At 44.9% G+C, this 15,824-nt stretch overlaps 1 protein-coding gene across 3 annotated transcripts in view; it reads left to right on the top strand.

Annotated features, from left to right (window-relative positions):
• The window catches only part of KLF7 (KLF transcription factor 7), a 59,775-nt gene that overhangs the window by 30,066 nt on the left and 13,885 nt on the right, over positions 1–15,824 (top strand). For 2 of the 3 annotated variants that reach the window (XR_011740096.1, XM_065841207.2), the window contains one exon: positions 14,606–14,729. The exons of the other annotated variant lie outside the window; for it this stretch is intronic. Coding sequence is in view for 1 of the 2 variants with exons in the window: in XM_065841207.2 (XP_065697279.1) it covers positions 14,606–14,729 (124 nt within the window). In the remaining variant the exon portion in view is untranslated. The remainder of the gene's footprint in view (positions 1–14,605; positions 14,730–15,824) is intronic. 3 annotated transcript variants of the gene reach the window in all.

Raw genomic sequence — 15,824 nt, forward strand, 5'->3', positions numbered from 1 at the left:
CATGCCAGTTCAGGTTTTTGGCACTCACTTCCCCAATACAACTTTAAAAATGTTAATTTTAGTCAAGCGTTAATTGCTTTAAATAGAAAATAGCATGGGTAGGTTTTTGTTGCCTTTTGTATGGGGGAAAGAGAAAAATGTATTTCAGATCTGAGATATGTGATTTAGGAATAATGTGTGCATGAGAGAGCATGCATGTAGATGCAGATTTGTAGGTACACAGTTACATGTACCCTTGAGATAAAATACAGTGAGAACAAATGAAAAAATGACATGGAGCTTGAATGGAGTAGCATTGGTAGAGAGGGGATAGGATGTATGGAAAGATGTCAGGCTGATATTTTGTGTAATATTTACTAATGTTGCATATAAGCTCCACTGTGTAGGCTGCTTGAAGCCTACTGAATTGGCTTAGGTTTGGCTGTGTGGGATCCCCACTCTCCTGTCAGTTGTTCGTAGTCCCGGTAGCTTTTCGGCTGGTATTCATCGGCAGTAATAGCTGTGTGGTTTGCTTATGTTGCTGCTTTGTTCTAAGCTTCACATGTGATGAGAGATGATAAATTGCCATTAACACTGTCTTATCATTTGATTATTCTTGTTTCCAGAGGGATTGCTGTAATCAGTTTTCTCAATTTTACTGTAAAATGTGTGGTCTCTTACGATAACTGCACATTTAATTCACAATCTTATCATACAGGCAGATTCCTAGAAGCAAGGTTGTTCTTGCAAGGTAGAAAATAACATGTTGGACCAGTGCAGTAAATCAAACGAATGTGTGGCTTGTTAAAAGAGCTGCATCCATCAAATACTAGGCAGCCCCGTAAAAGTTACATGGTCTGAAGTGTAAATCATATTAAGACATAAAAGGCATTAGTTTTGATCTTTTTATATGGGCTTTCTAGTGCTTTTACTGGGGATAGCCACCTTGCCAGGAGTGACCTCACGTGTGATGCACTGATTTGAAAGCCAGTGAAAGTAGTGCAGTTGTTTTAAAATCTGCAGCAAGGTGGTCAGGAGGCTCCTCCAGCCAGCAATGGGGCTCCCTTGAAGTCACCAATGCAGAGCGTGAGAGCTATGGATGCAGTGGGCTTGTCCGTCCAGGTGTGACCCCTGTGATCCTACTTGAGCTGGAATTGGTGGGTGAACTTGTGCAGTTTTTCTGGTTTTGTCACCCAGTAGGTGGGGGTGTGTACAAGGAGTCCTGAGAGAGCACTTGCAAAAACTACTACTCTTTCTATACGTCCACACTTTGGAGTCAAAATCTTGCAAGCTTTTGCATGCTTTTGAACTCACCCTGGTTGAATTTTGTATCTGAGGTCAAAACCTTTCCCTTCGCTAACATCAACGTGTGAAAACTTGGTTTACAATTAATCCATGACGAGAAACATTTCTTGATGGCCCTGTGATACATCTGTTGACCAGCCTTAAACTGTACATGGTGCCACTGATGTGTATGTATGTGTCTGCCCACCCACAGTAGTGAAAAAGGTGAAAAAGGCAAGTCCACCTTTGCTGGCAGATGGGGAACACCCATATCAGATGATGAGACTGCAGTACCCACACCTCCCACATCCAGCACCTCACCAAGTGGGTTCGGCGACCTCTCTAATCTTGTCAGTTAATCCATCAGTGGTTTAACCAGCCCCAAACCATCTAGTAGTTTACGGGAGTGTTCCTGTTTCCATCCACTAAGTCCTAAGCAGTTAGTGTAGGTTGTTAGGAAAGCAGGAAGGCAAAAGACAAGAGGGAATACAAACCTGGATGAAGAGCTCTCCTGTCTTTGCAGCCATATAACCACCCTGCATGTGAGCATGTCCTGGCTGTGCGTAGCTGTGTAGAAAGCACAGTTTCGTTTTGCAATGAGGACTGGATGCAGCCTTGTTAAAACACATCTTTGATGCAGAACATGGGAGCAGGTAGGCACTTGGCTCTCGTTTTTCTCTGTGGAAAGCAGATTGTCTAAATACCTTTGAACATGTACATCTTGGGTGCAGTCTGAGTGAATCAAGGGAAGGGGTGTGATAGACTTATCTAACTAGGTTATTTGAGTCCAGAGAACAGAGTCATTCAGACCCCTTACCCTGCTTAAGTGCTCTGTTCGCTTAAAAATCACTGACTGTTGGATGCCTTAAATCAGGTCTGGTACGATCAAGACATTAAATCTGTTCACGCTGACCTCTGCAGTGGGGTTTTCCTGTAGGGAGCTTCTGCCTCTGCTAAAAGAGAGGAACAGAGAGGAATAGCTATGGAAATTTGGGACTCAATTGTAAATGGCAGGGCTGCCTCCTTTCCCATGTGCGCCTTCAGGGCTGGGGACAGGGAGCCCTTTTCTCCACCAGTGCTTTGTTTTTTTCACACCGTGAACTGAGTGCGCTGTGGGTTGCGAATGCATCCAGCAGTGCCAATGGCTGGTAGCCACTTGGCTTAGTCAGCGGCTGAGCCAGAGGGTCTGAAATGATTGTGAGATATTTTCCTTTTGCTGGTGGCTTGTTAGTATGTCATGCAAGAACTGTCTGCCAGTGCGGGCTCTGTGTAGAAGGATGTTGAGTGCCCTGACAGACAAAGAGCTCTCAGTGTGGGGTTCGCAGGGCGGGAGGCAGATGCGGGCTGGTCACCCAACTTGCATGTGCAAAGTCCACTCGCTGGATCAAGGAGATTTACTGCAGTGCGTGAAAACAAGAAAACCATGGGCTGGGGAGCTTAGGGGTAGAAGGCGGCAGAAGGAGGCTGCATTCCTTTTGTTCGTATGTAAGGCTGACCAGACAGATGCTGGCTGGCGTTCCTCGCTGCTGTGTGATGAGCCAGGCTGGGCTGGAGGCAATACAGACTGATAGCAACTTGTTAAACTGGAGCCTGTCTTAGGGCTTTACTTCTCCAGAGAGCCAGAGACAGTCAGACCCTACACGGCGCTTGGTGCTGTACAAGCTTCTCTTGTTACTCTCCCGTATTTTCATCTCTAAGACAATCAGGACAGTGATGTAAGGCCCATCAATGGTTGAACTGGTTATGAAACCACCTTCTGGATGACCTTTGGAGAGGGAAAAACAATCATCTGTGTGGGAGAGAATTTAATCTGGAAGGGAAGGGGAAAAACATTGTCTGGATGGAAAGGGAAATGAAAATATTTGATTGAATTCAAAGTAAGCTGGGGCATCTTAAAGTGAGGGGTGTGTAAAGGATCTAAGAGCAGTGGTGGGACTTACTGCCAGAGGGCAGCAAAGAAGCCACTCAGGGGACAAATATTGGCTGGACCTGTAAACATGAGGAAAAGGTGAGCTGTAGGTTTGGGAAGACCATGCTGCCAATGTGAGGGTAAGCTACCAGGACTAGCACGGTAATCCAGCCCTGGCGCATTCTCTCACACTTATTCATGGAGCAGACATCAGTGCAAACAATGACATTTTGTCTTTTTTGAGAGACAGAAATTTTTGTCCGGCCTTCACACATGCATGGAGATGAATTGCCAATGTAATGGAGAGTGGAAAGGAATGGAGTTAAAATGAGCCAAAAACCATGTATAGTCATCAGTACTCCCTAAATTAAAAAACAGGACATTGCTGCGGAGTGTCTGGATGCGAGTAAGTTTTAAGGGTGAGCTGAGCTGGCCTGTGACCAATAGAAAAATTAGTCATGGGACACTGCCGTGTCTCCCAGATCAAAGACCTCTGGAGGAGATTTCTATCTCCTGACAAAACCATTAGTATCAACCTTCCTTTCAGTAATGTACAGAGGAAGGTATGAGGTGGCATGGGTGCTTTCTGGCCAGAGATAAAGCATCACATATAAACTGACCAGGATATCCTTAAGATTAGAATAGTGATAAAAAAATGACCCTTAGGGGATTCTGTTGGGGTTTGCATTTTATAAGAATCAGAAGGTTTTGGGCTTTTTTCTTAATCCACCTAAAAGCAGGATCTGATATAACCTAAGCTCAAGTCTGAGAAACAGCAGCTGGGCACCTCGCATCTATATTTAGGTTTCTGAAACCTAAAACAAGTGGGAAATACTCGTGTAAATAGATGTTATGAATCTACATGTGATCTTAAGATAGCACTTATTTAAGTGGAGTTTGTTTCACATTGTCAGAACATCTTATTTTAAATTACATAGTTCTTTGATCCAAAAGTGCTGGGTGAGATCAACAAAAACAAACAAATCCACCCTGCAGGAAAACAAATTACTACATTTGCAAGAAAAAGACAAGAGACACAAGAGTATTAGAAAGAGCATTAATGAACAGGAAGGCTTTTGAGATGGGATTTAAAACAACAGAAAAGAGCTTTCCCAAAATGTTGGAGATAGAAGAGGAAAAGTACAGAATTTGGAAATGATTGTTAAAGACCAAATTGAAGAGAGTAGGCTGGATGATAGATAAGGACAATTAATACAAAGTAAAGGCAAAATAGAGCAAGTAAGATGATCTGTGTCAGTGATACCACATGGATGGCAAGCTGCATTGCTGTGCTGTGTTAGTGTGGTAGCACCCGTGAACAGAAAGCCAATGAAGAGAAAGAAAAAGCAAATAGCCAAGCACAGCACCAATTCTGCAGGATGCAAGATTTTGAATAATGACTTAGGGAAATGCATTTGGGAGAACAGCGTAGGTAGCACAGGAGAAACAAAAGCCAAAGCGCAAGATGTTTTGCTGTATAGAGACTTCATAGCGAGTCCCCAGGTCTGTTGGGGCTGCATCCTGCTGAGGGGACTTGGAGGGACATGGAGGGTGCTGAAGCTCCTATGGCAGCAGCTGAAGCAACAGGCAAATTTGCCACTGGAAATGAGAGTAAAGGAACTGAGGAAGGAGGGGGGTGTGAGGAAAACCTTCATTGAGGGCTGGATTTGTTTTGGGGTGCAGTAGCATCACCAAATTTGAAATACATGTTTTGTTGTGAGATTGGGGGTTTTTGACGTTTCTTCGGTAAAAACATAAAAAGTGTTTATCTAAGCTGATTAAAATAAGCCCAGCCTGATCATGAGCTCTTTAAAACTTTATGGTTTGAAGCCTTTTAGTCATTTGGCAAGTTTGGAGTGGAGTGTTGTGATTTCACTGTGGAGGGCCAGAGCTTTGCTTGGTTATTACAGCCAGAGTTTAGACTGAGGAAATGAGCTTTATGAACCTCCCAGGTGGCAGGAGGATGGGCCCTGCCAAAAGCAGCCCTTACCATTTAAAACATTAAAACATTGGGGTTCATCCATTACTTAGTCGCTTATACCTGAATTCTCAACCCCGTGCTTCTGCTCTATCATTTGCCAAATCAATAGCATGGGACAGTCTCACTGCTTGGGTTTGAAAATGTAGATAGGTATTATTTGCCATACAACATGATTTTTGGCACAAGGGAGACCTGAAAAGTGGTTTCTGTCTGTTCAGCAGCTGCAGAGGGAGACTGCAGGCACCTCCAAGCATCATGGCAGGCAGGAGCCATCTCTAGTTTGTCATCTAGTGTTTCCTTTATATCCATCTACCCCCAGCCCCTGTGAGGCACTCGGTGAGGGGCTGAATGACAGGAATCGCATAGAAACACTTGAAGAAAAAACCCACAACTTGTCTTCTGCCCATTTCCCTTTGTGTTGCTGCTGTCCCACACTGGACACTGGCACGGCAGAACCAAAATCTTTCCGTAGGTCAGCTTTATACATAATAAGGTGGCTTAGTAAGAATTAAAAACCTTTAAAACACTGCAGGCCAGTTCACATTCCCAGCAGTCCCCAAGTGCCCACCCAAACGGCATTGGGCAGATTTGTTTCTGAAGGTGTCTGTCCTTCCAGACCTGGGACTGAAAGCTGGGGCTGCAAAAACTGAACACTGGAAAAACATTTGCAGGCGTGCTAGTGAAGTTAACAGTGACAAGCATGTGTTTCAAGATAAAAGTTGATCCCTGGCTGAGTTCTATAAGAAAGGTGTCTTCACTCTATAGCAGTGCATGTTCAGAGGCTTAGCAGGGATTTATTCCCTCCTCCTGTACGTCTGGTCTCTTGCCATCGACAGAGAGAACTTAATAGATTAGTTGGACAATTTTGCAATGTCATTCTGGCTTTTTATGATGACCATAAGTGATCATTAGTGCACTAGAAGCTTGTATTAGTTCTTGGAAATGAATGTCATAAACATACAGGCGTGCACATCTGCATCTACTTTTGTTCAGTGTGTAGCTGCACGGAACTGTACGATGGTTAATTTTGCATAAACTTCCATTTGGCCATCATCTCGTTGGTCACTTGAAACTTTGCAAAGCTTTTCCTGCTTCAGAGTGAGATTTTCCACATTTGGTCTTTTTCCAGTGTGGTTGCTGTTTATTATTTTAGAAGCAGGAGGAAAAATATTTATTTTTTAGGAGAATGTGGCATGTGTGTTGTGGAGGGGCAGGGGGAAAAAAGCTGTCCTCAGTTTAGCTAAAATCCTGACCTATGTCATGGAAAATGGTCTTTGAGTAGAAGACTTCTATCTGGGAATATCTGGGTAAAAACTAACTTGAATGGGCTAAGCTATAATCTGTTGCAAAATGACTTTCATATGAGCGTGGTACAAGTGATTCAATTTTATCATTAGTTCCTTGCAAAACCCATAGAATCCCAGAGGTGATTCTTTTCCTGGGCTTTGTTTGGTTTTGAATGTGTGTTAGGAAATGTGTTTCATGCAGAAAATCCCTTTGTTTTTTAAAATGTTCTCCCTGAAGATGCAGCATCACCCAGCAATGGAGTTGCATGGTGCCTTTGTGCCCTTCTTTAGTTACATGTTACCCAGTTTCCAACTGGTGCTTGTCCCTCCCTTAGAGCTAAGGACAGGTAATGTGTTTTGTTTTCCCCTTGTGTTTTATTCCTGTGCTGTCTTTGCCAATATGTTTTTTGTTTGTTTGTTGGGTTTTTTTTTCATCTTTCTCCAATTTTTGAGTGACAAAAGGGAGAAAATCAAATAACACGTAAACGATGAAAAACAACAGCATTGTAATAGTTTGAATAAGCAAAACTGCACATTCATTAGCAAAAATACGGAGCAAAACAATTTAAAATGTTAGCATTTGGAAACAGGGGTGTGTACTCCTCCTAGGGTTGTTTTGTTTTTTATCAGTCCTAGTCACTGATACATATGTCTTATATTTTGCCTGGAATGTCTCAGAAACTCATGGCCTAAAACGTGGCTGTCCAAAGAGCATATTCATCTTCAGTGGTGTATACATCTTCTATACACCACTCCGGATTATGGAAATACTTGCCACATCCCACAAAAGGCTGTCTTCATTGTACACCCTCTGAGATAATTCACCAAAAACAAAGGCAAAAATATATTTCAGGGTCCTGGAAAAATCTGACCCAGTGAACCACTGCGTTTTTCTCCTTTTTCATCTGTTCCTTCTGCCGCTGCTACCTTGCCTTGCATCTTTGCAGAGACTCACTGAATCTGAAACTAAAAGCCCTTATTAGAGGAGATTTTTTTTTTGTTAAAGTTCTTGCTGCTTCTCTGGGGACCGAAGTAATGGCAGCTTGAAGCAGCGGAGAATGTGTAATTAGGGCAACCAGCAACACTTGGCGTGATGGGAAGAAACAGGCGGAGAGGAGGGGAACGTGCAGCAGCCCGGCACGCGTGAGCTGTTACCAGGAGACCCCAGCATGAGATGCAGGCGATGCAGGGCGCTAATGGGCCAGCCCGGGTACCAGCCCGACCTGCTGCACAGCTGCTTCTGCCCTCCCGTTGCCAAGCAACCCCATCCTTCTTTTTTTTAAATCTTCCTCCCCCCGACATGTATATTCGGGAGGCTTAATTGGGTAGTTTTGCTGGCGGTGTTGCTGCCGGGTGCCGCTCTGCTGCTGTCCCCAGGGCCTGGGGCTGCAGGAGGATGCGCCGGTAATTAATGGAGCAGAAGCGTGGGTTGCACACCCAGGCTGGCGCCGGTGTCTGTCCCCCAGCCCTTCTCCCCGCCAGCCAGGAGCTTCCTTTGGAGAAAAGGGGTCTGAAAGCGAAGCAGCGTTTTGAAAGCTTTATCATTCACGATGCATGGAGCTGGGAAGATGAAGCAAGGCGTTCCTGCTCACCTACTATGGCAACAGGCGTTCGTTAAATGCGTCCTGTTGAGTAGAAAACAGAGAATTTCCATTTCTTTGAATGTTGCTTCTCAGCTGGGCAAGTGGGCTTTGTGGATGTGTGGTAGGCGCACGTGTAAGACATAATGCTGCAAAACATCATTTCTTTTCACGCGTTCGGTGGCCACACGCTGAACGCTGCTGCTGACTCGGTAGACGAGCTTTGGCAAGGCCCTTAGGGATTAATCCAGAGCTTTGAAGTTTGTAGAAAGACTGATTGGACATCAGGTCTGGTCCTTAACCTCTTTTCACCCATCTCTAATAAATACATGATCAGAGCCATCTCTCTATGAGGGCACTGCTGACCTTTTTGGATGAAAGGAGCTGTACGTTGTTCATGAAAATGTGCCGCTTTTACACTTGATCATCCCTGCCCATCTAAAAATAGGTACAACCTTCTCACATTGTGTATTTCACAATCCTCTCACATTCCTCTTCTGCCCCATCCTGTCTCCTGCCAGCTTTTCTCTTGCGCTTTGTCACCTTTTCAAAGGCTTTCCCATCTTTCCAGCAGGTGGCAAAACCATTAATAAAATGCCCTTTTTTTCCTCTTTTCTCTTTTTTGGGCAGAAAGCATTGGTGAGCTACTTAAACACTGACCACTGCCCCCCCTTGCATGCCTTTGTAATAATAAAAATAATAATTAGGCTTTCTATTCTCCAACAAAAATCAATTAGGAGTATATTGAGGAATGAAAGGCTCGGAAAAGTATCTGAAATTGATTTTTGTAATTAGTTTTACTGGTTGATGGGTTGCAGGCACATACGCTTAGATGTTAGCATTGATCTCCAGAGGATGTGTGTATTGAATAGCTTGCTCTTCCTTTTCTGCTGAAGAAATGAACTTATTAATCTTAAAAAAGGAGTGATGTTGTTGTGCGCTGAACCGCAGCTGCCCACGAGCTTTTCTGCCTGAGCCGTGTGATGGTAACGTGCTGAACCTGGTGTGAAAGTGAGAATATTTAACATGCAGCAGGTCTTGAGCTGCTCCTCTTCTACGTCTCGTGTTTGATGGAGCGTGTGCGTGTAATGAGGGAGGACAGCACAGGTGGGAAGGAGACCTGTCTGCTTAGGCGATGTCATTTTTCCAGGAGTCCTTAAAACTGAATGTCCTTCAACATGTTTCTATTAAATATCATGTAACTCTTTCCATAGGAAGAGGGGGGTGACCGGTAACGTTTTTCTGTTATGCCACGTGCTGATGTTCAGCTAATTAGAAGAATTATGGCTTGGCTTCATTGGTATGCCATGTATGTAGCTTGTAAAGCTCTCAGGGACCCATGGAGATGAAGAGTGCTACATAAATATAAAATATTGTTAATGTGATGTTCCACATTAAGCGTCCCATTGTGCTGTGGCAGGCTTTCGTCATAAAATGCAAAGCAAATACAAAAGCCTGCCTGGTGTTTCTCTGCAAGGCGATCTGGGGGGGCTGCTTCTCATCAAAAACCCCACCAGCTTCTGGCATTTCCAAGCGACTTGCGGCTGCGCTGACGACATCCTTGTGGGCACCAGCCTCCCAATGATGCTTTGGGTTGTCCCATGGTGACACCTCTGTGACGGTCCAGTCCCAGTCGCCAGGAGCAGCAGGTCCCAAAAGGATTTCTCAGAAAGGGTGGCAAGGAAAAGTTATTAAAATGCTCTCTTTAAAAAGCCAGTGAGACTACTTGATTCTTCACACATTTCTTGAGCCCCCAGAGCTTTATGGGAGAAATCCAGGCGAGAAATCTTGGATTTAATACCTTTTTCAGTTGTAATTTGCAGCTTGTCTGGTTCTCCAGGAACACCAGTCTTAGAGCAAGCGGAGCTAAAGCTGTCTTTCAATACATATTTTTAGACACTGAGGCTTTTAAAACTGGTTTCGTTTTGAATAGTTTTTAAATCACAGATTTTTAAAAAGGAAGGAAATGTTTTGTGTTTCTTTCTTTTTTTTTTTTTTTTTAAATATCCTGAAACTACATGTAAATAATTCACGGTGGATTAGAACACATGGTGATTTTTCAGGGGGTGTTTCTGTTGTTTTCTTAAAGATTCTTTCGCATGCTAGTTTTGTCTAGTTAACATGATATGGTATTAAGAAGCTCTTAAAGCATTGTACATCAAATGTCTTATTTAAATGGCCTTCAAAATGTACACAAAGGCAGGATTTCAGGTTTTTTCCTCACTTTTTTAGCACGAAGAGATGCCAGCGAGGAATCTGACTGCGATTCTGCACCATCCTTTTTAGGGCTAGTCTGTCTTGCTGAAGTTCATTGCAGGACTAGGGGCTTAAACTACTTGATTGTTTTACTAAGTGCACTGTAATCAACAGATGTTTGTGCTGTGGTGTTTAAGATGGGGTGCAGAGGAGGGATAAGGAGATAGATGCAGATGGATAATCATAATATCTTTGTTTGCTTTTAATTCTGTAAAGATACAGTGTGAAACTCAAGCCTTAATGGGCATTTTTCCAGTGACTTTGATGGAGCCAGGATTTCACACCGCAGCATTGTCAACTCATGAGGTCTTCTCATGCACATCCCAAAATCTTGAGGGTTTTCTTCTTAAAGTCTCTGCTCTTGAAATCCATGGAATAGAAAGCAAACTGCTTTCTCTGTGTTTTGTAATAAATGTTTCGAGCCTGCAGGGCTGCAAAGAGAAGTTTAAAATTGTGGCCCTAGGTTATCTGCAAAGCAGAAGGCAAATGATCTCTAAATTTTATTGTTTTCTTCTTTAAAATCTCATTATTTCTATGGGACTATGACTTTTTAACCCTTGGGGTTGGCAATAAATACTGCATATATCTATTAAGATTCTACATCTTAATGTATAATAGGCGGAGCGTCCGTTGTGCACCGTAGTTTTGTGGTCTTGCCAGTGTCCTCAGCTGATCTTGGTTCCGTACCTCGGCATCCTCTAACCTGATGTGTCTCTGTTGAAACAGTCGCTGTGAGGTCTGTAAGCAAACCTGCCTTACTCCTCAGACTAAAGAAATATCCCCAGGACCCCGAGAGTGCCTGCGGGGTGTAGGTGGCAAGGACAGGGGGCCTCTGGATTTTGAGAAGCCCCCAGGACCAGTGCCGTGTCTCCAGCACAGAACCAGCCCAGCTCTGTCAGTCGTGTTTTGCTGGGAGCCTAATGCGTGTTTACCGCAGCAGTGTTGTTGGGATTGTGTGCTTGACTCTTCCATATTTTCAAATGATAAATTTTTGGCTTTCGGGAGGAAGCCCAAAGTCTGCATTGGTGGCTGCCTGCCCTTCCCAGGTGCATTTGTGGATGTGTGAAAGCTGAACCAGCCCCATGCTGTGGAGCACGTTGTGAACCGAAACAGCTGAGTATTTAACAGCTGCATATCTGGGTATCATCTTCTTTTTGGATATACCTTGGTTTCTCCATGGAGTGCATTTGTATAAATGTGGATTTATGGATTTATTTAAGTACTGTACAAATCCTTGTGTTGAGCAAAGGTGACTTAAGGAGCAGAACCTCCTTCCTGGGAGGGGCTCGCAGGCACAAGTTTTAAGTGCAGTTATTAATTTTAAGGAATTAGAGCCTGAAAAAAAAGTCAGTGTGGCACAGCTCTGTGATGTTCCCATTTTTAATTGGATTTTGAAGCTCATAATTAATTTGTTAAAAAGGGAGAGATCCTGGCCCTGTAGAAGTGAGTGGGAGTTTTGCCATTGCTCTCAGCAGAGGAGCATTTCACCATCTATGTTTTGATTCCCTCTAATCCCCTGCAACAACAGAAGAGCCGTGTGGCATGTGGAAAGGATCCTTCCCATTTCTTCTCCCTGCCATTGCCAGGAGTGAGCCGGGAGGACGCTCCCATTTCTTCCCCATCCCTGTGTTTCTATATATGCGCACCGTGGCAAGATGCGCTTTCGGCTTCCGGTAGCGTGAAAGCAGCCATTAAAGAAGCAGTTTGTTCTCAGTCTTCATGTGCAGAGGTACGGAGGTCTCTCTCCTGCCCTCTCCTGTTTTTGCGTAACTGCAGGAGGGCAGGAAATCCAACCTCTTTGAGGTCTCTGGGTCAAGGAGCCATCTGACGTGGCTTTAAAGGTCACCGTGCCATGCGGAGCACTGTATGCCAGCGTGCTGCCTGGAGCACAAAGAGATACTGTCTGACATTTAGTGAAATGGGTTTGGGTTACAGAGGAAAAGCATCTGAAAACAAAATTCAGCTCAGGGCTGTGTAAAGCCAGACCAGGAATGCTTGAGAGAGGAGCCCCTGCAGCAAGGAACAGAGATACGTGGCATCCCATGGCTTTACCAGTAATCATGCTTGGCATTTCTGTCTCTTGTAACCTACGTATAGCACTGTACATTTTCAAAGCTCTTGGCAAATGTTAACAAGCCAAACTCAGCTTCAGCCCTAATAGCCCTTGTTTCAGAGAAAGCCCAGGAAGTTTTTCCTTCACCCTTGTGCTCTGTAGGTGACTGTATCCTTCAGACTGGCTGTACCTGCCAGGTTGCGCTGAGCAGTCAGTCGTCTTCTGCAGCTGCTTTGCAGCGAGTGTAGCAAACATACTCTGCGAGGCGGTTTGTCTACTCTTAGGTAGGCACTAGAGAGCGTCAGAGAACCGAGGAAGCTGAGTTATCATGGAGGCTTGTTTACTGGCAGCTTTTAAAAATAATGCAGAGACTGTTCAGGCAGAACCGGCGTGTCATCATAGACATGAGCAAGGCTGGGGGAAATTCCTTTTCTCTGAGAAGCGGGGAGCAGATGCAGAGTGCCAGGTAGGATGTCAAGGGCTGCTGGGGGAGAGGTCTGGTGTCTGGGGTCAGCAATGGTGACAGTGTTTGAATTACAGATGAGTAACCAGCACAGAAACAAGACACCAGCACTTGGCTCACTAACAGGAAGTTTCTTGCCTTCTCCCCCACCAGCCCCAAAGAAATTCTATTGAAAGAAAAAAACGAACAAAAGGCAAGTCTGCAGAGATGACCAACGGGCACAATCTAAGTGGGGTGGTGTTATTGTTGGCTCAATCCTTTGTCCTATTGGGCATTTTCTCATGGTCGACTGTGGCACACAACAGAGACATCCAGACTGGCTTTTCTGCATTTGGGGCCTGAGAGACAAATGGATATTTTGGCAAAGTCTTGCCAGCTGCTGCCCCCACTTCATTGCTTCACCCCAATGAATCCTTTAATTGAGCTACTGAGCCAAAGAAACTTCTCAGAGGGCAGTAAAATGTCTCAGCTCCAGTTTACGTCTCAACCTACTCTGCTTTTCTCTGCAGGGCAGATGACCACTGTGAACAGAGCTGGCTGTGCGTAAGAAGTCTGCAGAAACTCACTCACTAGAGAGCAGCTTTTTTTCCATGTATTTTGATGCAATTCTCTTGCCCTCTTCACTTTTCTAGCTCTTCTGGCTTCTCCAGTTTGTCATCTTGAAATACAAAGGTCTCCCATAATCAGATCTCACTCCTTTACTTGCTGAGTAGACATGCTAAATATAGAAATCTGTGTCTCTGCACTGAGAAATTTGTCTGTGTGGCCAAGTGATTGTTTCACATGATTGGCATAGAGAGGTCGTGCAGACTGCAACTTCAGGTTCATCAGTGGTGGGTTTTTTACGATCACCTTCTTAGCAATTTTAAGATCAAATAAATAAATAATAGTCCCTTCTCTGTTTATAATTGCCAGCTTAGAAGCTTGGTAGTAAAAGTAATTTCTCGTCTGCGTTTTATCTCAGCTCCCCTGTCTTCTAATGCATCCATACGGTACTGACAGTGTGAGGAAAAGTGACATGGGGTTTCTGTAGGAGGAGATGCGCTAGAGCATTTGTTCTGGAGGGAGATGATAAATTTGCATGCACACAAATACATGTGCACTGAATAAGAAAAGGGAAGGCATGAGACCTTGGAATTCTTCATCAGAAGGTGTTAATGACTCCAGGGATGTTACACCACGGCAGAGTTTGACCCACAAAGCCCGAGTTGCGTGAGAAAACAGGTAGACATGAACACAGCAGACCAGAATCTCTCCTGTTTTATCACTGCACCATTTCACTGCCTTCAGCGGTATGGTCGATATTTTGGGACAGAATAACAGCTCATAAAGGTGTAGTGCAAAAAGCCTGAATGACCAGGGGTAAGGCGTGCAATGCAGAGGTGCTGGTCACTCTGGTGCACACCTGCAGTGGGTTCAGGTGTTAGTACAGCCACTTACAGGTACCACAGTAATTAATCTGGCAAGGGCAGAGTGAACTGAAAAGCTGACTGAAAATCAACGTCCAGCCACACAGCAGAACAGGCATCTGGGGATGTTCTGAGGGCTTCTTTGAAGAGTAATTGACTGGTTTTGTTAGAAATGGAAAATAAGGTCATGCAGGAATTTTAGCAGTGGTAAAGACTGGGCTGGACCCATCCTCAGTACAATGCATCACAAGCCCTAAGTTGTTTTCATCCCACACTGGCCATGAACTGTGTGACGGGCTAGCCTGCCCGAGCGGGACAGAGGTGAAGTGGGATGACACAGGGCTTGCAAGTTGAGTGCTCAGTAATCATGCTGCCACGCTGACTGTTCTCTCCTCCCCTCTGCAGGTGAGAAGCCTTACAAGTGCTCGTGGGAAGGGTGCGAGTGGCGTTTTGCACGGAGTGACGAGCTCACGAGGCATTACAGAAAGCACACGGGTGCAAAGCCCTTTAAATGCAACCATTGTGACAGGTAATGCAGCCTCCTAACACCGTGTTCGAGCAACATGCAGTTGTTGTGAGTAGCTCGGAGCCACCAGCTCCCCCAGACAAGAGCCTTGTCTCCCAACAGAGGCCCCTTCTGGTCTCCTGTCCTGCTGCCTCCGTTCCCGAACCAAGGAGGGACCCTGCGCTCGGCCCCTGTCCTCTGGGCTGGCAGAGCTGCAGTACTTCTAATCCCATAGCACACAGAGACGTGGCACCATGTGTAGGTCTGACTGAAGTCTGTTGTGGGCACAGGATTCAGTCCATAGAGCAGCTCTTGTTAACACTCTTAAAGCAGAGAAGACATCCAGAGGGCCCTGGACCACTTCAGTGATGGACCGCTCGACAAAGCATCTCAGCTTTCTGTCTCCTGGTCCTATGAGTGCTCTCAAAAAGACAGAGCAGCCTCTATTTGCTCCACTTCAAGGGCTCCCCCAAGCATCACTACTGACTGCCCGTATTTTGGCAGGGTAGGCCTCACAAAACCAATGGGCCTCACAAATATGTGGGTGTACAACACTGGGGTGGAGAGTGTGGGCTGTTGTGCCACAAATCTATAGTAAACTCCTAGGAGCAGAGTACTTAATTTCTCTATGATTATTGTCTTCTCTTACCACTGAGTCCAGGGCTCCCTGCTTCCCCAGATGCAAAAGTCAGTGAAAGACAAGCAAAGGCCTTCGTTTTCAAAAGCACAGGAGCAATTTGGGCACATCTGACAATTCAAGTTTGTGGGTTTGTTTTGTGTAGGATCGGTGATCTCTACATATTGCTGCTAATTAGTGACTCTTGTCCTTGTCTCACCCTTGACATCTATTTAATGTGGGAACTACTCTGCATCATCATTCTGTATGCACCCAGATTTAAAAGCCTGACAGGTGCTTAGAGCCTTCTCTGGGCACTCAGGAATGAGGGGCTGGTTTTGCCTGGTGAGCTTGTAAGGAACAAACCACCTATAGAACTATATCATAAGAAAATGTGAAAACAACAAGCTGAGCACCCAGCAGCTCTCAGCGAGAGCCACCGTTGCTGCCACTCACTGATTCCTTCTTGCAGTCCTCACCGCTTTAGCTGCTCAAATGAATGA

The sequence above is a fragment of the Patagioenas fasciata genome, chromosome 7 (genome assembly GCF_037038585.1).
Source record: "Patagioenas fasciata isolate bPatFas1 chromosome 7, bPatFas1.hap1, whole genome shotgun sequence".
NCBI lineage: Eukaryota > Metazoa > Chordata > Aves > Columbiformes > Columbidae > Patagioenas > Patagioenas fasciata.